General features: G+C 36.5%; 1 protein-coding gene across 1 annotated transcript in view; it reads left to right on the top strand.

Annotated features, from left to right (window-relative positions):
- Positions 1–24,995, top strand: part of LOC104621260 (plasma membrane calcium-transporting ATPase 2-like) — a gene marked incomplete at its 3' end in the record, with an annotated part of 26,131 nt that extends 1,136 nt beyond the window's left edge. Inside the window, exons 2-8 of the mRNA XM_010287692.1 lie at positions 1,640–1,897; positions 2,909–3,034; positions 10,788–10,913; positions 12,696–12,728; positions 20,569–20,610; positions 22,336–22,500; positions 24,781–24,995. Of these exons, the coding sequence (XP_010285994.1) occupies positions 1,640–1,897; positions 2,909–3,034; positions 10,788–10,913; positions 12,696–12,728; positions 20,569–20,610; positions 22,336–22,500; positions 24,781–24,995 (965 nt within the window). The remainder of the gene's footprint in view (positions 1–1,639; positions 1,898–2,908; positions 3,035–10,787; positions 10,914–12,695; positions 12,729–20,568; positions 20,611–22,335; positions 22,501–24,780) is intronic.
- Positions 24,996–25,538: the final 543 nt, after the last annotated feature.

Raw genomic sequence — 25,538 nt, 5'->3', positions numbered from 1 at the left:
AGGAAGGAACTGAAGATGTGGGTTTTGAGTTGCATTTGCGACTGGTTTTAAGTGGCTTAAGGTACTGAACTTACAAAGGGTTAGTTAGTCTTTCTTGGGTGCTATAAAAATGGTCTCTTTAGCGAGGTTCTTGTACTGCAGGTAAAGGTGCACGTGGGTCACCTGTCCAAGGGCACCCCTGCTAGGAAAGCCCCTTCTCTTGGGAGCGTGCTTTGCCCTTCAATTAGGTTAAGTCTAAATTTAAACTACAGAGAACATGGGTGAAAAATCCCTTTATATGCATTTTCTTCTGTTCACTTAGTGGATATTCAGGCTCATCTTTCTTCCTTTGACTTGCAGTAATTTTGTTACTGTTCATATGCAAGAGTAATTACCCAGCTGGTTAATGAATTATGATGCTTATGTACAGGGAAATCTTTGTAACTTAAAAATAGAAATCGAATTGCTTGTTAGTTCCCTCTAGTGACAGGTGATGAATATACCAAAATTAAACTTTAGTCATGGATGGAAGCAACACAGTTGCTAAGTTGCTAAACTCCCTGGTACCTGGGTAAGATGGAAAAATGATGTCAAATGCCTACCTCGTTCAAATCTGCATGGAAAATTAAAATATTTCTTTTCTCCCTGGGTCACTCAGGAGTGGAGGCTCTAGTGTTCTGAGTTCTTTTTTTTTTTTTCTCTCTCCTGTCAGTTGGGGTAACTCTGAATTGAGTGATTCTAGTATGTGTACTTTGCTGTTCCCTATTATAAACTCTCTTTTTTTAGGCCTTATTTCATTAAGGAAGAGAGCTATACTAGTTTTATTTTGTGAATACTATCTAGGAAATCTATTTGAATTTTAATTGCATATTACTTTGAAATAAATAATTAGCAGATATGTATAAAGCAATTCAGAATTAACACTTCAGAATTAATACACAGAATGTATTTTTTGTAATACTGGTTTACTTGTGACAAAAATAATATACTTACAGTTCTATAAGCATGCCCCTATATTCCTCTGTAAGGAAGAATGATGAATTATTATTAGGCTATTATTTTTACTCAGTGTTTCCTAACACATTTTGTTACCACATTTAAATACTAATATACTTAGTTCATCTCAGTATTTTTTAAACAAGTGTTCCTTATAAGTGCGTTTAGTTGAGAACATTTAGAAATTGTATTGATTATTTCTTAAATCTATTGTAATCTAATCTGTTTTCTTTGATCTTAATTTAATTCCCTTGCTTTGCACTGATTGATGTTACTCATTGTTTTAGTCCTTCTTGCCGCTCTTAGTAAGTCCTCCGGACTTCTGGAAAGGCTCAATGGCTCAGGTGAAGCTATCAACCCTTCCATTAGAAAACAGACCTGGTGCCTTCTGTTTCCTTTTGTTTAGTTTGGGTTTACAAAGGATAGCTTGTTCAGTAGAAAAATTAAAAGATCTAAAATTTCTCTTGATTTGTTTTCTTCCGCTTTTCCTCAGACATCTTTATTTCTACTTTTTCTCTATTCTGCCATGTTTCATTTAGCAGAAGGTAATTCGAAGAGCAGTTCTATTCCTTAACCTTGTCATTTCACAGCAAGTTTTTCTTCTTGTGATAACCACGATAAACCCGATCTTCGCTTGACTGAATGGTTCTTAATGTCTTTGCAGGGTGTGGTACTGCAACAGGAGGAGCTGAAGATGAAGGTGAGGCTGAAGCTGGCTGGATTGAAGGTGCTGCCATCCTCCTCTCTGTTATCTGTGTTGTACTTGTCACTGCCTTCAATGACTGGAGCAAGGAGAAGCAGTTTCGTGGGCTTCAAAGTCGCATTGAGCAGGAACAGAAATTTACTGTTGTGCGAGGCGGACAGGTTATCCAAATCCCAGTGGCAGAGATAGTAGTTGGTGACATTGCACAGGTGAAATATGGTAAGTTCCGTCAACTAGATGTCTGCTTTTCTGGACTTGTGTTTATTCTCCTTTCCCTTTCTAGCAGAAGATACTCACTTCACTGGAAGTGATTTAAAAGACACAGACTTATGTGGTGTCATTACTGCCCATGGTAAGATAACAATTTCGCTGTTAGGGCAAAAGGAAAACCTACGATACTTGCTATAAAATTGCACTAGGAAATTGATTTTATTTCTGTAGTCTTCACTTCCTTTCGCTGCCAAGGACAAGAACTGTTCATACAAAGGCAGTTCTCTCTTTCATGGGGGCTTACGCTATTTGGGATTTTTTGTTTCAGTCCGGTTAGGAATAAGAGGGAGCATTTTTAAACGCTCTGTGAGAGGGAATGTGCCTCTGTGCTCAGCCCACTTGGTAGGCTGCTCCAGAGCTGTGGATCCTGTAAGTCCCTTCGGATGGGGTGCTTCTAGCAGGTGGATGCCTTATCATTATATGCCATGGGGAAAGCCCTAGGCTCCCGTGAACAGGAAGACTTCTGCAGGAGCTCTGTGTGCTCTGTTGAGTGAGCTGGCAAATTCCACCAAAACGCCTGTCCTATCAACTCTCAAGTTTCTCCTAGACGTAGCTAAGGAGCCTCCTGAGAGGGGAAGGGGAAAGGGCGGCTTGACTGTTTATTAGCCACTGTTAATTCCTGTGAAGTCCTATAGAGAAACCTTCATGTTAGGTGAAGAAGAGTACTCCTCCTGCCAAATCTCAGTGATTGTTATGTTCTTCGTATGTTAAACGTGATGCATTCTGACTCTGGGATAGCATTAGGCAAAAAATAATCGCAATACAAAGGCCCTTCCCTAAAGGATTGCAATAATACGGCTAATGTGGACTAATACGGTAGTAGTTCTTCACTTTTGCTTTCCTCTTACATTTTAATACAATTGTTGTTAATTGTGATTTTAGAATAAAAACAATTATGTAATAATAAAAGCAATCTTAATAAACCACTGTGATTTTCCATTGCCATGTTCTTACTGAAAGGTGATCTTCTGCCTGCCGATGGGATATTTATTCAAGGAAACGATCTTAAAATTGATGAAAGCTCTTTAACTGGAGAGTCAGACCAAGTCCGCAAGTCTGTTGACAAAGACCCAATGCTACTGTCAGGTAAATCTGCCTGAATTCTTGATGAGTTCTCTTTTACGCACTGCTTTGTTCCGGTTTGGTTTGGTTTGGTTTTTCCATGCCAGGAGGTTTTGGTAACGTAGATACAACTGATCTTTTGAACACAGACACTGGCCTTGTCTGTTTGTCATTCTGAAGACATGCTATTGTTTTTTTGATTGTGTGCAATTATTTCTGGGCATCGTACTTATTTTATAAATTGAGAAAGTAATGAAACATTTTCAGAGGAAAAGGAAAGTATCACATGGGGAAATAACAATTGTTTCAATTCATTGTATGCTACTTGTAATTTAACCGTTAAATTTCAAAGCCTTTTAAATTTCTTTAAACACTTTCTTTCTGTGTGTACTAGACGCAATAGAAAAAGGAAATGGATATACTAAAATATTGTGGGCTTGACTTCTGTGCTAAATTCAAGTTATTTGCAGTATTTGTATTTTGTAATATAAGTCTGTATAGTAAAACATTTAAATAGAATGTGATTTTTTAAAAAATTCTAATAAAGATAGTCTCTAAATAGGTTGGTTGTCAATAGATTCCAGCTGGGATGTGATCGCAAAATAACAGCCTGCTGATCTCGTAACGATCATCAATGTGTTACAACCTGAAACAGTCATTTTCAAATACAATATAACTTTTTATTCATGAAAAGGATTCTCTTTGCTGTCTGGTTGTACAGTCAGCCAAGAGTCACCCCAAATAGAATATTTATGTTGCAATACAGAAGGTAAGTACATGTTCCCGCAGAAATCCTGCCCACATCCCGCTTCTTTGAGCTGGTGTTTCCCAGGCACCAACTGTTGGGAAATGCTTTTGTTCAGAAGAGACAAGTAGTGACAAGTAAGGATGTGACAATTTTTAATGAATTAACAGTGCAAATCCTTTCCAAATTTAAAATCAGTAATTAGTTCACTGACTATGAGATTATGAGTGTTTCTTACGTGAATTATGGAATTGAGGTCTGGTAAAAAACCATCAGATTTCAGTTAAAAGGTGGCTGCATTAACTTAAGATGAAGAAATTGCCAATATTATTTGTGGACTTGCCACTGCCACAGACTTCATATTACAAAAGATCATGTTAACTAATTTTAACTTTAGCAAGTTTCAAGCATCTTTATGCCTGAAACTGTGTATTAAAATTTTTTTTTTTCAAATGACACCAAAAATTCCTATCGATTCTGAGAATAAAACAGCAAAACAAATTTCTTTGCTCTTGTAATCCATTGTTGTCCTTGAAATATTTGTGCATTTTTTCCATTCCGTTTTTTCTTAGCTGATAGAGGTACTGTTTTGTAAATATAACTTAATAATTGGCATAAAATTTTCATTTTAAAGAGGTAAGTTTTAATAACGATATTTTCTTATAGAAACTTCTATCATGAAATATCATAGACTTCTACCAATTAAAATGTCCTGTTGTTGAATTCTAGAGGTTTTCCGATTATGAATTTTCCATGGATTCGTGTATTCTCACTTACTCCTAAATTTAATTAGATCTTTTTGAATATCCGTAGGTTTCAGTGGTGGCTGTGAAAAAAACATGAAGGCGTTGCCCTGAAAGGCATGGTAGGAAGAGAAAGGGAAAGCAGTCAAGTTAGGAGAAAAGATGTTTTTGTCTTGCTTCCCAAAACTCAAATTTCTTTACCATAAGGAGAGAAATTTGTCTTTATTTTTTTTATTGCAGAGTTAAATAAAGTTTATACCCTTTATTTTTCTCTATTACTATATAATCTCTATTGTGATTACGAAGGAGGTCAAGAAGTAATGTAATGTTTGAACAAGCACTGCACGCACCTTTGGTCTGTACTCAGACTAATGGATTTTTACTCGTGCTGTTTTAGAAAATCCCCGAACTCTATTTGCTCATGAGCAGAGTTGATGGTTTGAGATTCTACTGTGAAAAAAACCTACCGTCTTCCATAGATACAGTGCAAGGTTTAATCCCAATGATCAGGGAGCTGATGTGCCAGCTGGAAATTGTTAGTAGCCCAAAACTTGGAAACCACCGTGTCTTTTAGGCTGGGTTTGACCTGCTTTAAAAACTGAGTTCCTGTTGGATGTTGGCCTCGACCTGTATTTTCATAAAACTTGTTTGAAAAAACAAACAAACAAACCACCAAACCAACCCCCTACAAAAAACTTCAAACAGACCTTAAATATTCCTCCTATCTTTGTACCTGAAGACATCAGTAACTTATCTCCAGGTAGGCTTTTCGAATTTAGACAAATGTTGTCAGGGTTGCTTGCCACTGTTCCCCCTTAATCATCTTTTGGAAATAAAAACAGTTCAGGTTTGACAGAGGAATAACTGAAAAAAGGTAACATTTGAATTGCAGCCACGGTTTGTTTTGTGAGTCTAAATTTGGTGAAATATAAACACCTCGAATCAGGAAATATTATGTTCACCATCGGCACCTGAAACGACATTTTCAATATTCGATCAGTTTCAACGACATAATTAAACTAAATTAGTTTCTGTGCTTAATGTCCTGTTTAATCATCCAGATAGTCATTTACTGTACTTGAGAAGCAATTCTAAGAGTACAAGTGCTGACTAAACCAGATGGTTCATTTCCATCTGTATGTAGCGCATTTGGTACCACCTAGGAAGGCAGAAACGGCCATACAGACTCTGACATACCTGAAATGAAAAGCAGCAGCTTCTCTTCCATAGCTCCACTAGACTGCTGTCTAAAACATTTTCCTTCTTTTAGTTAGTTAAGGGATTGGCATGCGTGGCGTAGCTTACGCCATCGCATCAAAAGCCATCAGCTTAAACTAGACTGTGGCGACGTTAAATTTCTTTGCAATGAGCATGGGCGTGTGTCAACCAACAGATGAAGGTGGCGTGGCTAACCAAACTGGCGGCTGCTGAACTGCCTCGACCGAAGCTGGTGGGGCCTTTAGGTTTTGTGTAGTTCATCATTCCCAGAAATCCATGATTCCTAAATACGTCTTGAATATGAGTCTGGCCTCAGTACGGCACAACTGTGAAGCATTTTGGGGTAGCACGTATTATAATGGTTAACGTTGTAAACAATACCTGATGAGGCTTACTGTTTAAACCTTTTTTTCCCAGCTATTTAGATTAATTTGATTAAGGTGTGAAAGAGTTACACAGAGGAGCTGACCTAGTATAGTTCTTACTGAGCTGAGACCAACAGAACATTACTTTATCCTAACATAACTTTTACAAATGCGTGCTTCGATCGATGCAGAACAAGGATTTGAGACAAAGAAAACGGAGCTTATTCAAGCACAAATACAGAGAAGGAATCTCTTGGTTATGGTTCTTTGTTAGGTTTTGGAAATAAAAAGGATGCTTGATTAAGGAATCGGGTCAGTTACTGCCTGGAGAAAAATAGTTCTGATTCGGTCTTAATTCCCTGCCAGAAGAGATTCCAAGCTAGGCTTCTAGCACTGCAGAAATTTTCAGAAACAGCATCTTACTTCAAAAGTTCCAAATTATTTGGATGTGTTGAAATTACCCGTAGATGAGTTTTTTCTGGGAAACTCTTTTTTTCATAGAGGTTATTCTGATGGTTGGTTTACTTTATGAGTAATTTCAGTTACGTCTTAATAATTGCAGTGACTAAAACAGTTGTTTAGATATGCAGATAGAGATTTTTTGGTTCACCTCAAGTTTGTTGGAAGTAGCAAAACAATATAAAACCCTCAAACTGGCATGCTCTGGTTTTCTTTTCTTGTTTATCAGCCCGATTTCCAATCTGTTTCACCAGTACTATTAGTAGATTCGAGGGTCTCTGAGCAGTCTCATGTTTAGTTGCATTTTTGTCTGCAAAGTAGGTGCTGTAATAGGTTCATTATCTGTTGAATATGTTTATCCCTCTTCTTGCTGAACTAGTCTTCTTCCTTTTCTATCTTGGGATAGTCACATTTCTTTAAATTAAATACATAGCATGTAAAAAAAAAGGTACCTTTACTAATATTGAAAAATTAGTCTTGAGAGGGAAAGAAGTCAGTAGAATGGTTCAACATGAAGTTGAAATACGTGCTTAGTGTACAGATAAGTGAAAAACATGCTCTCATTCCAGAATGCCATTTATATAACAATAGATGATTGAAGTCATAGAGCCCATTTCTTTATTCAAGCTAGTATAATTATAATACCATTTAAATGGTGAAATTACCCGAGTTAGGTGGAAGGAGGTTCAGCTCTTTGGTTTAGCTTAAATGCTGAAGAATTTTTCCAATGCTACTGGTGGAACATAATCTGATGATAAATTAGTACCTGCCCTAAACCATGCTTTTGTATGCACCTCAACGGTTTTGAGTTATGTTTTACAAGACTAAGGTTAAGAAAAAGTTGAGAAAGGCATTTCAAGTTCAGACATTTTTGCCCTTTCCAGGGTTGCAAAGGTAAGCTTGAAATCTGATGGGTGCACATTTTCTTAATAGAGCTGGCTTTGAAACATAGGTGTACGTGCCAATTTTTTTGAAGGTATTTCTACCCACCTTTCTAGTGCAACACAGAAGATTCCTTCAAAACAAAACACAGGAATACTAAAAGCAAGTTCTTATTTAAAATATATTTTAAGTGGTGTTGCATCTTAAAGGAGGTTCCTCTCAATTTCTGACTTCAGTTTCAGACGTTTTCTGTTTTGCCTGAACCAATACAACCAAGCCTATTCTGATTTTTAAAGATCTTTTCTTTTCCTTTAGGCTTGAATGTAACTTGTTTTTTGTTGTTTGGGTGGCTGTCCTAATTTGTATGTTTGTGATGTTTTGCTCTGTCGTATGAAAGAAACCAAAAGACTTTTTAAGGAATCAAATTTTATCACAGAAAGCCATAGGAACAGCTCTCAATGCACTGAGAAGGTCTGCTGCTTTTTTTTTTTTTTATATATATCTGTCCGTTTGTGCATTTCTGTATTTATTTGGCTTATTTCTGCTGAAATTTTCTTAGTGTTCTGATGAGATATTTATGCTCTCAAATTAGACTTAGTGCTGACAGATGTTCTGTCTGTTCTGTGTTTCTGTTTTCCTTTTAAGAACATGAGAGATTTTGATTATTTAGAGAAAGATATTTTGATTATAAATAGATAGTTGCATTGCTTAGTGTGTTCTAGGAGAGCAACTGATGAGCAGTAATGAGAAAATGGGATTTAAAAAAAAATGGGTTGCAAGTGTGTGTGTGTATAAATATTGATCTATTTACGGACACAGGTCCACATATCTTTCCTTTTTTCAGCTTTTGAGATAATTCAATGAAATGAATGTAAGTAGATGAGGATGAACCCAGTAAAATGTTTTTTAAAAAGGGAGGGGAGAAATAATCTTTCCATGGCCATTCCGGTTTAGCAGCTCTGAATATCCAGTAAGATTCTCCATGGAAATGAAGTATATTCCCCATCTGCTGCATGCAACAGGCTCACAGTTCAGCTGGGTAAAAGCCATTTTGCGGGAGCTTGCAGAAAGCTTGTTTGAAGATTTCTTCTCTTTTTCAGTACCTTTCAGAACGACGGGCATCAGTGAACGACTTCACTTTAGTTAAAATAGTGAGTGGTGGTTGGTGACGGTAGTGGGTAAGTGATAGAGGTAAGATAGGTGAGAACATCCACACCAGAACTTTTACCTCGTTAGCCACAGAATTGTTTAGGACCAGTCAGTTAATGACTCTACCTAAGTCATGCTGGTACAGAATGAATGAGAGAGTGATGTTGTCTTAAGGAAGGTGAAGGGAGAACCTTACATTTATGGCAAACTTGACAACTGTAAAGCAGTAGGACGTAACTTTTGAAGTGAGGTGAGGATCTAAGGAACAATAGGTTAAACCCCAGTAAAGAATAGCGGTTTGTCACAAATGCTGCAGTGACAAGGCGAAGAGTGAAGTGAGTATTATAAGCAGTGTAACTGGTTTATTACCAGAATGGTCAAACCGTTTAGTTGACTTAAAGACTCTTAAACCAACAAATAGCTTCAGAAGAAGAGTAAAATTCTTTCTCTCTCCGCACACCCCCCACCCCCACAAGGAAAAGGTAATTACTGGACTGTGTTCTGATTCCATCTGGTCTCATTTGTCTGATGTCCCACAAGTCTGCAATAATGCCTGGTCTTAAAACAGAATTTCTTTAAAGCTATGGCACCTAGGATTAAAAACAATTAGAATACTCTCTGAGCAGGTTCCAGTTAACCGTGTGTCCATCCATAGTTCACTTGGAGGTGTAAATATATGTTTATCTTTTTTTGAATACAACGATTTTTTTCTCAAGGCTAAGAGTTTGTGCGTTACAGTCTATTTTCATAGTTTCCAAACTACTTCCTTCTTCAAATGCAGGAATGAGTATTTAAAAAGCCCAAGCGCAGTAAACTTTCAATCCTAGCTTGTTTGTCAACTTTGTGTTAAGAAATGATTGCTTTTCCTCTGTGTTCTCACAGTGACTTACTCTTAATAGGCATAACATAATTTTCTGCTACTAAAGAATAAAATATAAAGTCTGTTTCAATGAACAGGTTTATCTATCGGTAGTTTCTAGTCATTATGTATTTGTTTTTCATCTGTTTCATAGGAGCACTACTGATCTGCTTTATATCTTTTAAATACCTGCTAAAGATGTTGCTCTTCACCATTTTAAGTATTACTTCAATAATGAACTTTTTAGATTAAGACTTTCTCACCATATAAAAATCACAAATTAGTCATTTGATGTCATCCTTGATACATTTGTTCCTATGCTTCAATGACAGTTTTTCTTAATAAGCTTATAGTAAGTTGTCCTTAAACACATGTCACGATAGGTTGTTTTTCAGTTCCTAACTTATTTAAGGAATTGCCAGTGTGCAATTGCACTGATCTTTTGCAAATCTTCTGTTAAAATTTTTTCCAAAATGTAAATCAGAATACCTTTGATAATTTCTAGAAATTTCTATTTGTTTGTGTTTCCACAACTCATAGCAAAAGGTTTCTAAGAGAAACCTTATGATCTTAGATGCACCTAACATTTGGTTCGGTATAGGAATAAGAGCTGCAAATAAACAATTTCTATACAATAAAGCATGAAATACTTCTCAGATTAATACAATGAAAAAATTACCTAGTTAAACAAATGATCCTCCTCAGAAGAACTGAATGTACATTTTGATTTGTTTTAGAGTAATAGAAATCTCTCGTATTTTCAAGTGTACGTCAAATTCTTCTTGCTATTTGGGAATCTCCTGATTTAATTAATCATCTCCTTGAAGATTTTTCAAGTTTGAAGATGCGAAATTGTCTTCAAAAATATTTTTGTCTATGCCTGTAAATCAACCATAACTGAGAAAGATGAGAGAAATTGCACACATAATTTCACTTCATTTATGTAATAGCATTCTATGTACAGTCAGTATAATCTTGATTACAGTCACAGAGGAATGTTTGCAGAGTTCTGAAAAAATATTTGCAGAGTTACAAGAATTAGCCGTGTGAAGCTAAACTACTATCTTCCAAGGTGACGTAAATTTGGGTCGTTACAACATTTCTTTTAAAAAGGGAACCCGATGTGCATGGTTAATGGATGCGCACCCTAAGATTTGCAGTTAAGCATCTATTCTTGGTTGAGAACAATATACAACAATAGGGATTATTTTGGGGATGCAATTATATCTGCCTCAAAATAGATTTTTAAAGTGTAACAAATATCTCTCGCTACTATAGTAAAAATACTGCATAAAATATTTAATGGTTGTTCTTTTTATTTTTTTAGCTATATATAACTTACGTTGCGTATTTCCAGGTACTCACGTCATGGAAGGCTCTGGACGAATGCTTGTGACTGCTGTGGGTGTGAATTCTCAGACAGGCATCATCTTTACTCTGCTAGGTGCTGGAGGAGAAGAAGAAGAAAAGAAAGACAAGAAAGGTAAATTTCACATCACATAGGGATGCTCTGAAGAAAGCTCTTCGGCTTTGTGTAGCCAGAGCTTTCCTCCATTCTTGACAAATAAATATGATTTTAAAAGCTTTTTTTGTATACATTTTTGTCATTACATGTCACACAGAAAAACAGCAAAAGCTGTTAACCAATAAATACATTGGATAACAAGACGTTTTTCCAGTGTGAAACTGCAGACTCTCAATACATAATGAAGTGCAAGGGAATACAAGGGCATACTCCCATTGCCGTCTCTTCTTTACATAAATCCATACTCACCTAAAATTCGCTAAGGTTTTGCTCTTGAGCATTTACATCTATATAATATTTTTTTCAGAAAAAAAGCCCCAAAACTTGGCCATGGAATTAGAACTCTTCGAGCTTCAAAAATAAAATGAAGATAAAATGTGGCTTTTTACTAGCCTAGTTGTTTAATGTCAGTGACTGACTTCAGAGGCATTTTAATTTCTTACGATGTAAAAGTCAAACTAAGAATAGTAAAAGACAAAAAGGTAGCAGTTAATGTTAACAGAGAGTTTAACTTTGATGTCCGGTATCAGTTAATGAAATCAAGAAGACTCTTTAGACTTTTCACCTTACTATAGTGTGATATCATAAGCAATTGCTAATTTATGGGTTGCACAATAAGCAGAAACATGATTTAATGGGTGTCCTTTCCACTTTTTGTTCATACAGTCTTGTAAATTGTTCACGTCTACTTTCAGAATTGTGTTCCAAGTTTGTTCTAAGAATATTTATTTTTCAGCCATAGTTAAGGGTCAATTAATATGGGGTTTTTTTGAGACATTTCCACTCTATTTGAAGTAATTACAGCTTTACTGAACATTTTACTTAGTATCTGTCAGGCAGTGTGATTCCACCTTTTTTCATTGCCATCCTTTTAATTTGAAGCTGCAGAGAGGAAGGCCAAATTCAGACGGTTTCCATGACCTAGAATTTCCATTTCTGAACATGTTCAACAAGTGGTTGCACTTGAGTCCCTGTTTCTCTGAGGAGATGCCTTTTTAATTGATGAAAAGCTTTGCGAAACGTTTACCGTTTCAGTTCTGCACAGAAACGCACAATACCTGCTAGGCATCCTGAGTTCCAGCAACAGTAAAAGGAGAAAGACCGACACTTCCCAAAGTAAAACTCTTTCACCTCAGACTAGTTTTGAACACTGTACGTAGTTTGATCTGCTGTCATTAAGAGCAGGACTCCTAGGTACGGACCTTCCGCGATCCGGCAGCGCGTAGGGCTGCGTAGGTGGGAAGGTGCGACTTGCCTACCTGTTTGGCCGTGGCAGCTGCCTGCCCTGAGGTCCTTCCTTTCACGGGGGTGGCCTTCTCCGTATGTTATTTTGCTCAGGACGCGGGTGATTCTCTCACCTTTCCTTGTGGGTAGCCTTGAAAGACAGGGAGTGAGAGATCAGAGCAGCAGAGTAATGCACTGCCCTGGGGTTGAGACCCGGGGACAGAGGTTCTTGCAGAGGTGTGGAAGAACCTCTTTGGCAGACACGGAATCTAGCTGGGCACGGCTACAATTCCAAGGGAGCTCCTTCACGTTTTCTGACGTTGCTAGCTGCTTTGTGCGAGGGCCGGGCAGTGCCTGGGCGCGCTGGTCGCAGGTTGAGGCCCAGACTGAAATAACGTGCTCCGGTGTATCCACCTGCGATTCTCTGCAACCCTGCCGATCGTCACTGTTTGTTTCAGTCTTATGTGGGTTTATGCTTTTATTGTTCATTAATATTTTGCAAAAATCATCATGCAGGTGTGAAACAGGAGGATGGACGTCAGCTTCCAGGTAGAGTAAACATTGTACCACGTCAGATGAAAGGACGAGGCTTTTAGCCAGCAAGCTTTGGTGCAAATCGGGGTTGAACTGTGATTAAAATAATTCTTTTTGAATCAGCACAGTTGAATTAAAGAATAATTTCAAATCAACAGGATTGTTTGTGGCAAACATTTAAGCGTGCACGCATTGCTTGTGTTGCAAATCTTAATGTTAAGCTTAAATAATCAGTTATTCTCCAGAAGTAAATTACAGTGAAATATTAAACGTCGGAATGTGTGATTTGCTGTTAGCAGTTCACGCTGTGCTGGTTAGCGTGAGCATCCAAACGGAATGAAAAATAAGCATGAGTAACCAAAGCAGTTTAAGTTATTACCACCACAGTAATCAAATTTGCAACTGAAATTTTCATGAATGTAGTTACACAAGGTGTGTTTTTCAATCCTGTATGCTGTTTATTTTCCTCTCCCAAATAAAACAAGAGCGTTTTTCTTGAACGACAAACCAGCGCAGCGTGAAACAGTCACTATGGGCCAAGCACTTAGGAAGTCTTGATCAGGGGTCGTTACAGGACTTCTGCGTTCTATTGTGAACAATTAACTAATGGAAACAGAACAAAACTACGCTATTATTCATAGAGGCTAATTTTCTAATCTCCCATATAAAAAACCGGAATAAAATAATAAAACCTACGTCGAGTTTTTACCTTCCTGTTAGGAAAGATTGCCGGACTAATTTCTCTGATATGCAGTTAAATGCTGAAAAGGAAAAGGATTTTCTTTTCTGGTATTTTTTTCATTTCACCACAAAACAGGCAATTACATAATGTCTATTAATTGGATTTAAAATAACCCATTATTCTCCTCAATACTATATTTGCCAAAATTCTGTATTTCTTCTACATTTCCACACAGAATATTGAAAAATTCAAATGTTTCTACTCAGATCAATGTGCATATTAACTAGGTTTTGGCAGGACGGAGACTAAGCCCGTGTTAGACTGGGATCTATCAGCAGTAATACATCATAATATGCAACATCGCGTAAAATACAAAATATATAATGTTGTATATACTGTGTAGTATGTTGCATATTTTAAAACGACCCATGCGTTGTGTAAATCCATTAACTCAAGGGAAATATTTCAGCCATGTGCTTAATGCTTTAATTAAAATTCTAAAAATTACACATAAAAGGACCAAAGCAAACAAGTACTGGGCGTAGTCAGTTCTCACCAACTCTGTTAACTTGGTTAAATGTCATTGTCATCATCATCATCATTATTATTATTATTAATTATTATTCCATGTATGAGTTTTACCTTTGTAACACCTTTGTAATGACATTTTGCTTTTGAAAGTTATGTTAATTTGATTTTGAGAAAACAAAGCCATAGTAGTCCATAAATGTGTTTTTGTTTTGTCATGTGCATTTGTTCATGTTATTATTATTTATTGTTTTTTTTATCCATTATTACTCAGTAGATTCTTCCCATCCCTCCTCCCACCCTCCTTCAGCTACAGATGGTGCGGCAGGTGCAAATGCCACCGATAATGCAAATGCCAGCTTAGTCAATGGTACGTCAAGAACACCGAGCTTCTGTCATTTGATAGATTTCTCTCCTGACTATATAAGATTCCCTCCTCCTTTTATGACCCGCACAGATGTTGTATATGCATGTGATTACCCTCCGAGATACCCTACTCCATAAACTCGATAGTAGCTTATAAGAGATGCCACAAAGATTCTACGACTTATTTACTTTATTCATACAGAATTAAGCAAGGGGAAGGAAGAAGTAGGAATTATCATCTGTTTTCCATTAATTCAAACTGCAATTAAAAGAAACGGTGAAGTAAGGCTAGTTTCAAAACTTGGGAGTTGCCTTTACATGAAGTTTCATTGTAAAGCTCTTGACGCGTTTGTCAGCATTGTTCCTGAAGAGGAACACCATGACAAATGGCTTATATTGTCTTTTCTTCTGATGTGGCACTCTCATAAGTATTCGTATAGTCTTCACGTAGTTCTGAGAAGCAGTGCTGGGGTCAGGAATCTGGCTCAATTTCAACTAATAGTGCATTAGGAAAAACTTTTGCCGCTTTGAGCATCTTTTTTGGAAGAGACTGACTGAAAAGTTCTGTTTGTGGGTATTTGTGTGTGCCCTTAGATAGTGATCATCTAATGAGCCTGCCTGTATTTACTAAAAAGAAAACAAAATACAGTACTGTAGTCAATTTTGACTGTCTCTTAGTACAGATTCTTGACCCCACTTCTTGGCATGCAGATATTTTAGTATTTCTTCTAATAGTCTGATTGCCGTATTAAGTGGAAGGGATCAATATTAGTATAGGCATCAGTTGTATTTTTCTGATAATCAGATACTTTCGTCTGTCTTTGCCGTAGAAACCTTTCCCTCTTGTACAGCACCAATAATACTGACAAAAGTAATTCTACTTTTCATCATGTTAGTGATAGAAATTTTCTTCCATGCAGGTCAGTAGTTGTTGCATTATGCATGTGAAACTAGAGTTTCTGACGTAGCAATACCAAGTGCTAAACAAGTGCTCAAATTGACTAGTGTATTACCTTATTTAAAGCAATGACCTAGGAAATCTCTGAGCCTATTTCTAAATAATTTTATTATAATTTAAAAGAAACATATAACCAGATTTAAAACTTTACCTCTGCACATTCTAAGTTTGCTGGAGAACTAGGATTTACAAACCTCACATCTCACTGCATGACAGGAACCTATATCACCCTGGTTCCAACACCCCAATTTCAGATTCCTTAGAGCCCAAGAACCAGGAAATTAATGGTTAATATTTCATTTTCCATTCTTTATGCTCTATAATTCTACTCTGCTTTATGTAAAACAAACATACGCATACGACAAAGTCTTACCAGATACCCTCCTTCAATCCCACTGGAGACTGCAGTATTACATTCATGCTCAGTCCTGCAAGTTGCTGAGTATTAAGTTAAGCATCTGCTTAAATGCTTTGCTGGGTGAGCACCACAGCTCAGCAAGATGCAGATACGAGTCCGAAGTTGTTCTAACCTGGTCTCTCTGTTAGCAAGTTTTAGTTGCCTGGTAGATAATGGTTTTGTTTGGCCTTAATGCCTGAACTTAATACAGAGATTGAGTTCCAAGAGACATTAAATCAGTGTCTTAAGTAAATATGTGATTTTCCACCATCTTCTCTCCTATCAGAAACAATAGTTACTGTCCCTGTTTATCCTGGAGTCGAGAGATACATACTCAATTCTTTTCAGTGCGTGAAGTGTAGGAGTCAATTTTTTATGCAAGCTGAATATGTTTTTGTTTTTAACTCTTCTGAGGTGAGGCGGTTGAATTAATTCTGCAGATCTTTGATCATGATAGACAGGAGATACTTTCCACAATTCAACTTATCTGACGTTGTATTCAGAGGAGAACCGAAACTTGGCAAGTAGAGTTAGATCAGAGTGGTTTGGAATTGTCTGAGAAATTGCCAAAGTCTGATTTCTGTTTATTCTATGCATTTTTCTAGTCAGCAGGGACGATGAGTTAAAGAATACTAAAAATGTAGGTATGTTTTGGAGGAAGCTTGGAGGGGAGAAAACAAGGGGGAAAAAAAAAGAGTTCTAAAGCAAGGACACCAAGTTCATGTAGACACTTTTTCAGTCTGGGTGAAATAAATTTTTTCAGTAATGTCTGAGAATTCTCCCCAGGATGTGACTGGAAACAAGCATTTTTTACCTAAGGTCTAATACCTCTGTGTAGAAAATACCTTCAAATAAGAAAAAAACCCATATACTTGAATAAGTACTTAGCTCAGGAAATGCTGTTGCTTGTTACTTGAAAGCTGACACACTATCACTTCAAATAAAATGTTACTGTGTTAGTTGTCGATATACGGTTGACACAATTGTATTTTGTTTTCAGTCAGTGAACTTACAGTGATAAATTCATGCAGGTTTGTGACAGTCTGTGAACTGCTGTATTGAAGGAACTATTATAAATTCTACTGGGTTCTAGTAGTTGTCATTAAAATACAGAATTGTTTAATGGTATCTATGTTAAAACTATGGACAACGTATTCAGTTTTTAAAAGGTTACAAGTTAAGGTTATGAGCAGATCAGAAAATTTGACAGAAAGATAGTAATTAAAAAAAATTTGTCTAATTTTAAAGTATTGTATTTAGAGAAGGTAATTTTTTTAAAAGAAAAAATTGTTTTTTCTTTAAAGGTTGTTTCCCCAAATTTGATCTAAAAGGAGTGCTTATCATTGTCCAGTAGAGCACTCCCCAATTCCTAAATCAGAATTTCCATGTTGCCTTTTTGTGGTTTGGTGGGGGGGAGGGTTTGGCATTTGGTACTCAGAGAGTGGTAGTTAAAATTATACTCTGATATAGAAACACCATACAGACTCAGAGAAATCTCCCAGCTGAAATATTTTACATCTACGGTTAATTCTGTCAGTTCTGGCATATGTACACTACTGTTCAATTCCTTCAAAGCAATTTGCAATTGTCATATTTATTGAAGTACTTTCTGAATTGTAAGTGAAGTTATTTAGTCAGTGCACAGGAGAATTATCTAAAACTTCCTATTTGAGGCAGTGGAATCAGATTTATTCCTTTGTAGTTAACCTGTGTTTTACTAATGCATCGCCTCTGATACCACACTGCGTGAAAGAATTCTTAATGGTTCACTTCAGGTGTGTTTGACACCCCTTTTCCCTGTATATATAGATTTGCAATGTGCGTCTGTTCTTACTAGCTGCAGAGCATCACTCACCTGGCATGAAGAGGGCTATAACTCATTTCTACACAAGATGAGACATTTTGGAAAATCAGTAGGGTATTTTATATTTTTTGCTTCATCAAAGCATGAGAACACAACTCGATTAGCTTCTTCGGTTGATTCCAAGTAGTCCCCCCGAAGAACAAACAATTTCTACCACCAGTGATTGATAGGTCTTTATTATTCTGTCTCATTGACCCTTCATAAAGGGCTGGGGGAGGTGAAGGGGAGTCTTTTCTTGAAAAGTGTATTTGGAGAGTAACTGTCTTTTGGAGTAAGAACTTTGACAGTAATGGTGCCATGGTTACCTTCCAAAAGACAGCAATTTTAGTAGGGCAAAGGCAACATGCAAAACATTTTATATTCAAATTCAAAACTTTCAAAGCAACTGCAGGATACAGGTCATATTAGGAGACTCTGTATTCTATTCTAAACTTTCGGATTTTTCATCCTCGCTTAGAAAAATGATGGAAATAGATGAATTCCTCCTGATTTCAGGGCCCAAACACTGTTCTGTTTACTTTCTTATTTCCAAAAAGAAAACAAGAAAATATTTGCAAAAGTATGTAAAAACAGATTATATTTTTGAGGGATTATATATAACCATATTATCAAAATATTAATAAATACTCAGCCTTTTAATGTTTCTCAACAATGCACAAAGGTCAGAAAGATGGGGTGGTATTTCTGGTCCTAGAACTAACTGAAAGGAAAACGGATCTCTCAGCAGTAGTGATTCTATCATCTTCATTTCTTTCTTAATTTCTTTCTTTTTTCATAGTTACAGCCAAGTGTGGGCTTAAATTTTTTGGGACAGGAGGAAATAACTCCTTTACAGCGCTATTTTTTAAATCATAATTACCTAAATTACCTATGTTTTGTTATTCTCTGTAAATAATTGGAATGTAACTAGCTGTGATGACCCCCTGTCTCCCAATAACCTAAGTGCAGTAGCTGCTGAGGTTAAGAATATATTTCTTAAATGCCTACATTTACATTGTTGTTAACAATCGTCTATTTTGTGTACTGGTATTTTTAGATAGCCAGGGTAGATGAATTGTTAGTGTAATTAATTCAACAATTATGATACCCTCTGTATCATAAAGTGAGATACTTTGATTTACATAGAAAAACTAGTCTACTTGGTGTTTGCCAGTTACGGAAGTCATGGATTGGTTTTGTTTGGGTTTTTTTGAAGTTGAAGTATCTTCAATTATATTGCTTTAAGGTTTTTAATTGTGTTCTGAAAAAGAAACTATAAAGCAGGACACAGAGCAGGCTGTCTACTCTTAAATTAATGTTTTCCAGTTCTTAAGGAGGGCTTTATCCTCTAGCCTAGGAATCAGAATGTCTGGAGATGTTTCATGTCTTCCACTAACGTTATTAAAAACCATCCTAAGAAAAACACCCATTAGGCAGATACCAATTTCAACCATGCGCTGTACGCAAAAATTTGAAAGGAAATTTCACAATGCAAACGAACTTGGTTTTGTTCAGGTTCACAGATTCATGTATCACAGCAAAACGTAAGGCTTTGGCAGATAGGTACTGCCTCATCCCAGCCGTTTTATAGCCGAGGTGGGAACAGAGTTAGGAATGCAGACAAGCTCTAGTTGATGCCAAGTGCTTTACTGCAGCACGTGTTAGTAATCCACCCGCGTGCTGAGGGGATTGTAGGCAGTGAGGCATCCTTTCCTTCACTGTAATTCCGTGCTTTTGAATTCCTCGGTGCCTGTAGCCTACGAGTATGGGGTGAGGTGGTATGGTGACAAATTTATGACCGATTTGGCCATTTTTGCTCCTTTTAAGAGGGGAAGTTTTTAGTGATCTCCCTATTATTGAAAATACACACGTGCAAGAAATGCACCTTAGCCTTTCAATTTTGCTGCTATTTATTCACAGCATAGAGTGAAAAAATTAATACATCTGTTGAAGCATCATTTCTGCTGCTTTATTGTGCACGTCAGTACCAGCTGTATTATTGCAGCAAGTCAGAAGAGCAGGACTTAACTGCTGTCTTTTTTTTTTTTTATAAACTCTAATGATACATTCCTTATTTGAATGTGTCAAAACTCCTGTAAAGGTGTTTTAACTATTCATTTTCCTTAGCATTATTTTTTTCTTGTGCATTATACATAACTACAAGAAGAGAATGTCATCCATTCTGACTGCAATATTTACAAAACTCAAGCAGTCTTTTCTGTAAGATAAATTTGTCTATCACTGTGAAAGTTTCATAAGGGATCCCACCAAGGAATTTTGAATACATTTGAAATTGTTTACTGGTTATTCTGAATACCAAAGTTTTGTACGCTCTAATTTGTATTTTGCCGGTTTTATTTCATACACACTTTCAAGTGGTATATTTTCAGCTTTAAAAAAAAGTAAGGACTTTGGTGTGGTAAGCTAAAATACTATATTGGAAATCACAGATACACTTGGAAAATCTTTCTTTAGGATAAATCTGAGCAATGGATGCTCACCTGGCTCTTGTATTTACAGGAGTAACTTGCTAAATAATACAACCAAGTGAGGAAGATGTAAAACAGACATTATTTTAAAATTACATTTTTATTTACTTTTATTTATTAACACTCTTATTTATATTTTGCCTTAATTTACTGAAATAATTATTTTAATTCTTGAATACATTAAGAAAGTCATAGTCTATACTGGTGTGTGCCAAAATTATACCTGTGGGGTTTTTTAAGTCCCAGCTCACTGAAATTTCAGTTCAGGAATATTATTCAAATTCTTTCCAGTGGATTCTTTTTATTGGTTTCACCCTCTTAATTTATGCAATTTGCTCAACAATATGTACTAATACTTAGTATTTTACATGTTACAACACTGAACTTGACTGGAGTTCCCTGAATGCATCCAGCTAAGTTGCCCATGCTTCTAAGTAAATCTATGATAACAACGGCTACTGATCATAAATAAGTATCTGTAACATGCTCATTACTTTTGTCTGCCCTTTTTATTTAAATTCCCATTTTCGTGTTCTGTCTTGGGTGAAGATTGTTTACTGTCTGTTGTCTGTTGAAATTTTTCATCATATAGGCAAAATGCAGGATGGGAATATGGAGAACAGCCAGAACAAAGGTAATCTTCTTTCATATTAAGGAGGTTGTGGATTTTCTTTTTAGCATGTAGTTAAATTCTATTAAAAAATAAAATGGAAATTTGTGATCTTTGCCTGTGCATAGAAAGGGCCCTATTGTTCAAACAGAATATTAAAAAAAACCCAAACCGCCAAACTCAGCAAAAAAAAAAGGTACCAATGTGACTGTAACTTAGAGAATTTTGACATATCAGGTATTTAGGATAGGAGAAGATCAGTATTTGTAGTAAACCATTCACAGATGATGCTTTCATGTCACAAAGCTCGTTTGAATTCGTTTTCTTGTGCAAGTTATGTATGCTTATGCGTTGTTAGTGAATTTCCAACCCTATTTTTGATATGTCTCATCATCTTTGGTGTTTAATGGCATTGTACAGACATACTTTCTTTTGTAGTGAGAAGGTAAATCAGTAACAAAAGGAAACTTTAAAGCCAAGAGGTTATTTAACAATGAAAAGTGTATTATAAGGATAAATAACAGGAAGATTAAGAATCTTAGGAGTTTCTTATTTAATGTACAATCTTGGGAAGAAATTGAGATAAGTATTTTGCTTTCTCGGGAGCAAAGTTACTGTTCCCTTTTTATCATATGAGACACATGATTCCCTTGGGTTATGCCAAATAAGTAAATTAAACTATAACTTTCTCTTCTCAGATAATACCAAAGATTGCAAAGGTGATGGGTCAGAATCTGAGCAGATAAACTCAGTGGAAAATAGTACAAAGCAATTAAATAAAATGATAATAAATGAATAAGTTTTAAGGTTAGGTAGATGAATTGGATTTCCAGGTCGAATAAGCATGGTTTTCTGCAATCTGCTCACGAAAGTCAAAGCAAAGCTGTTTCATCTCATTCTATTTAATTTACTTATGCCTGTGTTCAATACAAAACAGACACATACACATATATAAACTGGAATGTCATTGCTTTTGAAAAACATGTCTTTCTCTTTGATACTAAAATAAAGTTTCCTTATATCAACATTAGCATTCTTTCAAGAAAGGCTGGCTTAGCCTTTAAATTAGGTGTGCTTTTTACGGGAGAATGACGATGGTATCACCATCGGACCTGATGGTTAAGTTACTTAAACAGTGAATGCTAAGGAAACTTCTAAAGTCTGGTCTTAACTAGAACAGTGGTTTGCAAAGGGTGGTCTGCTGGCCACTGACGTGCCCACGCAGCCAAGAGAAGTGGTGCTCGGACCATCTGTGGAACCACATTACCTTTAAATGTTTTCATTAAAAGTACGATCATAAGGCTGCATTGTAACCTATGAGACATACCAAAATTTAGAGAAATACCGACCATCTATTTGCCACAGCATTTCAGATCTGCTATTCTAGGAAGTCCTGCAGTAGTGATGTACTGTTACTTGCCAAGTAATTTGCAAGACATTGAGTGGTATATATGTGTATAAAAATCAATGGTTTTCATGGTACTTGACAAGCGGCGCAGCTCACGTCCCCATGGGTGTGGAGTGCACATGGGTATGGTCGTACATTTGTGCCCCTGCAGAAGCCCGCTGGGTCTCACAGGGGCATCTGTCTGCCGCGGGAGCGAAGTGTAATTCTGTGCGCAGTTGCAATCATCTGTGTGCAGTCAGCCCCTGCAAGGGGTGTTGCTGGTTGAATTCAGTAAGTATCAACACTAAGATAAAAAGAATGAAGAATGCTGTTGGAGTAACGGTTTTGTTCTGCATTATTAGCCAAGCAGCAGGATGGGGCTGCTGCCATGGAGATGCAGCCACTGAAGAGTGCAGAAGGGGGAGAGGGAGATGACAAAGACAAGAAGAAATCCAACATGCACAAGAAAGAAAAATCTGTTCTTCAGGGAAAGCTGACCAAGCTGGCAGTCCAGATAGGCAAAGCAGGTATGACTGAATAACTGACCCAATAGCAGTGTGTTATACAAGCAACAAAGGGTTTTAAAGCAAATTATTCTTAAAAGGGATAGGCCTTTTTTACTGCAATATTTAGAAGTACATCATCATAATAGTGTTCTGAGAATAGTAGGTGGTGTTGAAGATCTTTTATTCTTCTAAAACTGAGCTTTGACTGTCAAGAAACTGGAAGTTTTGGGCAACTGTGATTGCAATGAATATTTGAATCAAAATGAAATGTAGTTTTTCTCATAGCCAATATTCCCAAGTGCAGTAATTACATATTTAATCTACTCTCCCCTCAGAACTTCTGAGTACACAGTTGCAGAATCTCTAATATCATCTCAAAATATTACTCACACAGTATTTCCCTTTTACGAATTCTGAAATCATTCTGTTTTCTCTTAATATCCACCTTCTTGCCCTCTACCCAAATATGACACATCTGTTGACTCCTGTATCCAGTACCATCTGGTCCCTACTGTTACAAGTAGCACTTCTTCTCCATCATGTAGGTAGAAAGTGAAAATCATTCACAAAGACATAATGTTCATTAGGTTCATTTTTCTAGTGGTATTAAAGAGATCTTGATCTCCATCCAGGACCGTAGCTGAGGCCCTTCAACAGATTCCTAACTTTACCTCTGTTCAATCTCCTTTATCCTTCTTTCCCAGTCCGATTTTTACCCCTGCTATTCCTTCTCGTTCCTTTTGAAGTTCATTACACTTAGCTGATCACACAACCTCATGATGACACTTCTGTCTCTTTGCCTGAACAGTGCATGACTTGGAATCTATGGTTATCATCTCTTTAATATCCAATTTCATGCTTTGCCCAGTTTCATATTCTTCAAGCTTCTCTGCTTTGTTGCAAGTTGTTCAGCAGTATGCATTGATATAAAAACACTTCGTTTCTCATGATCATTAATTTCTTAGACTAAGTACCTTTCTACATTGCCTTCTGATTATTACTCTCTTTGGTATTTCAGCAGGCATGTGAATATCCCTTTTAAAGTAATTGCATAGGGATTTCTAACCATAATGTGGCAAGTAATATGAAGTAAATTAATTAATCGTTGCCTCATTTGTTTTTTCTTTGTCATTGGGCAATCTATGGGGATGTCTTGCGTTGTCATGAGTATTTGCCTGGACAATATTTTAATGGATTTTCCTTTATCTTCAGGCATTTAGCGATCTCCCCGACTCATCTGTTTCCTGTCAACTTTAGCATCCTTCAGCTTACCAATTTTTTTTAAAAATTCAGTCAAGACATAAAATTCATAGCATTCTCCTTCTACTGTATGATCTCATTTGAGTGAAATGAATTCATTCTGAAATGCAGGCTTAACTGCTTCTTAGAAACCTGCCAAAGAGCAGTAATCATAGCAAGGCGAAATAGATGTTCTAATGGAGTTTTTATTTGTACACTCAAATCCAGGAATAAAATTGTGGAGGAGGAGTGCTATCTTAGCAAAGTCTGTGTCACTGGGAGAGCACATTAAGTCCCTGGGATCTTTTGTGAATTCTGTGAAATATTTATTAGTGTCTCTTGTGCTATACTGTCAGCGTTGTACCTCTTTTGAGCCGCTCCTCATAAAAATATGCACTACTTGCGCATGTCCCTTTGAAAAGGGAAACCTTGGAAACACTAGTATTGATCACATTTTCAAGAAAAACAGTTAAAACTGTTCTGTGGACGATTCTGCAGCATTGCCTCATCGTACTCGGCCAGACACATCAGTAGGGCTTTTCTAAAATATTTTATACGGCAGCATAAACTACAGGAGACTCCTTTGCTCAAGCCTCATAAGATAAGCTTATTTAAAAGAAAGAGAAGTGTTTGAATATGGATAGACTAGTAATTTGTAAAATATGGAGATTAAAAGGACAGATGAATGTCGTACCAGGCAAAGTAATGTACTAAATTGAAAAAACTTAGCTTAAGCAACAGTGGAACTCCGGTTGAACTAGGCTGACTGAAGAAGTTTGAAAGGCAGCAGTAAGATGGTGCTTGAAAATTAATGCAGTATGATTCAGCTGTTCTGTAGAATTCAGCATTTCCTTATTAACTGGAATGTATGGCTGTTGTAAATGTACTATAATAATGTTTTTCCACATTGTAAAATCTGTCATTATTATCATTATTGGTACTGGTGAAAAATGTCATGTAGAGTAAGAGAATAGTTTCATATCAAATTCAACTGTAGATTTCTAATTGCACGTGGTTTTAATTGTGTTTTGTTTTATAGTAACTGACTATTTCTATTTTCAGGTTTGGTGATGTCTGCCATCACTGTAATAATTTTGGTACTATATTTTGCCATTGACACGTTTGTGGTCAACAAGAAACAGTGGTTGCCTGAGTGCACTCCTGTCTACGTTCAGTATTTTGTTAAATTCTTCATTATTGGTGTCACTGTGCTTGTGGTTGCTGTTCCTGAGGGACTTCCACTTGCTGTCACTATTTCTCTGGCTTACTCTGTAAAGGTAAGAAGCATTAAAAATAATTATGGGAGAAAAATGCTGTTTGGTTGAGTTTGCTAGTGCATCTTCAGGTTTTACCAGGTGTGATGAAAATTGGCCTGTAAATTAATGTGCTCAAAATGCTAATGAGAGTGAACTTTCTCTGAAGTGAAACTTTGCTTTATGTTGAAAGTATTTTTGACAAAAATGCAAATACGTGTGTATTCGAATACATAACTTTAAAACTATACAGTGCAGGAATATCAGACAGTAGAAATGCCTACTTAGTTTGCAAGGTTACCAGGAATTTATTGAGCAAAATGTACTATGAGAATAGTCCAGTCTTTTGATGTAGAATAACTTTGTCTTCAAATTTTCTTGTGCAATAGCACAAAGTTTTGACAAAGATTTGAAGCCTTCACGAACACTTTTCAAAGAAATTAAGAGTTTCATTGGTGCTTTCATGTACTTTACTTAAATGTAGTTGAAGTTCTTTGTAGCCAATGTAAATGATTCTATTAGGAAATTAGAGAGGGTTAAAATCACAGAATCACAGAATCACTAGGT

Source organism: Phaethon lepturus, unplaced genomic scaffold (assembly GCF_000687285.1).
Source record: "Phaethon lepturus isolate BGI_N335 unplaced genomic scaffold, ASM68728v1 scaffold15065, whole genome shotgun sequence".
Taxonomy (NCBI): domain Eukaryota; kingdom Metazoa; phylum Chordata; class Aves; order Phaethontiformes; family Phaethontidae; genus Phaethon; species Phaethon lepturus.
This window is presented reverse-complemented; position numbering and strand designations above follow the sequence as displayed.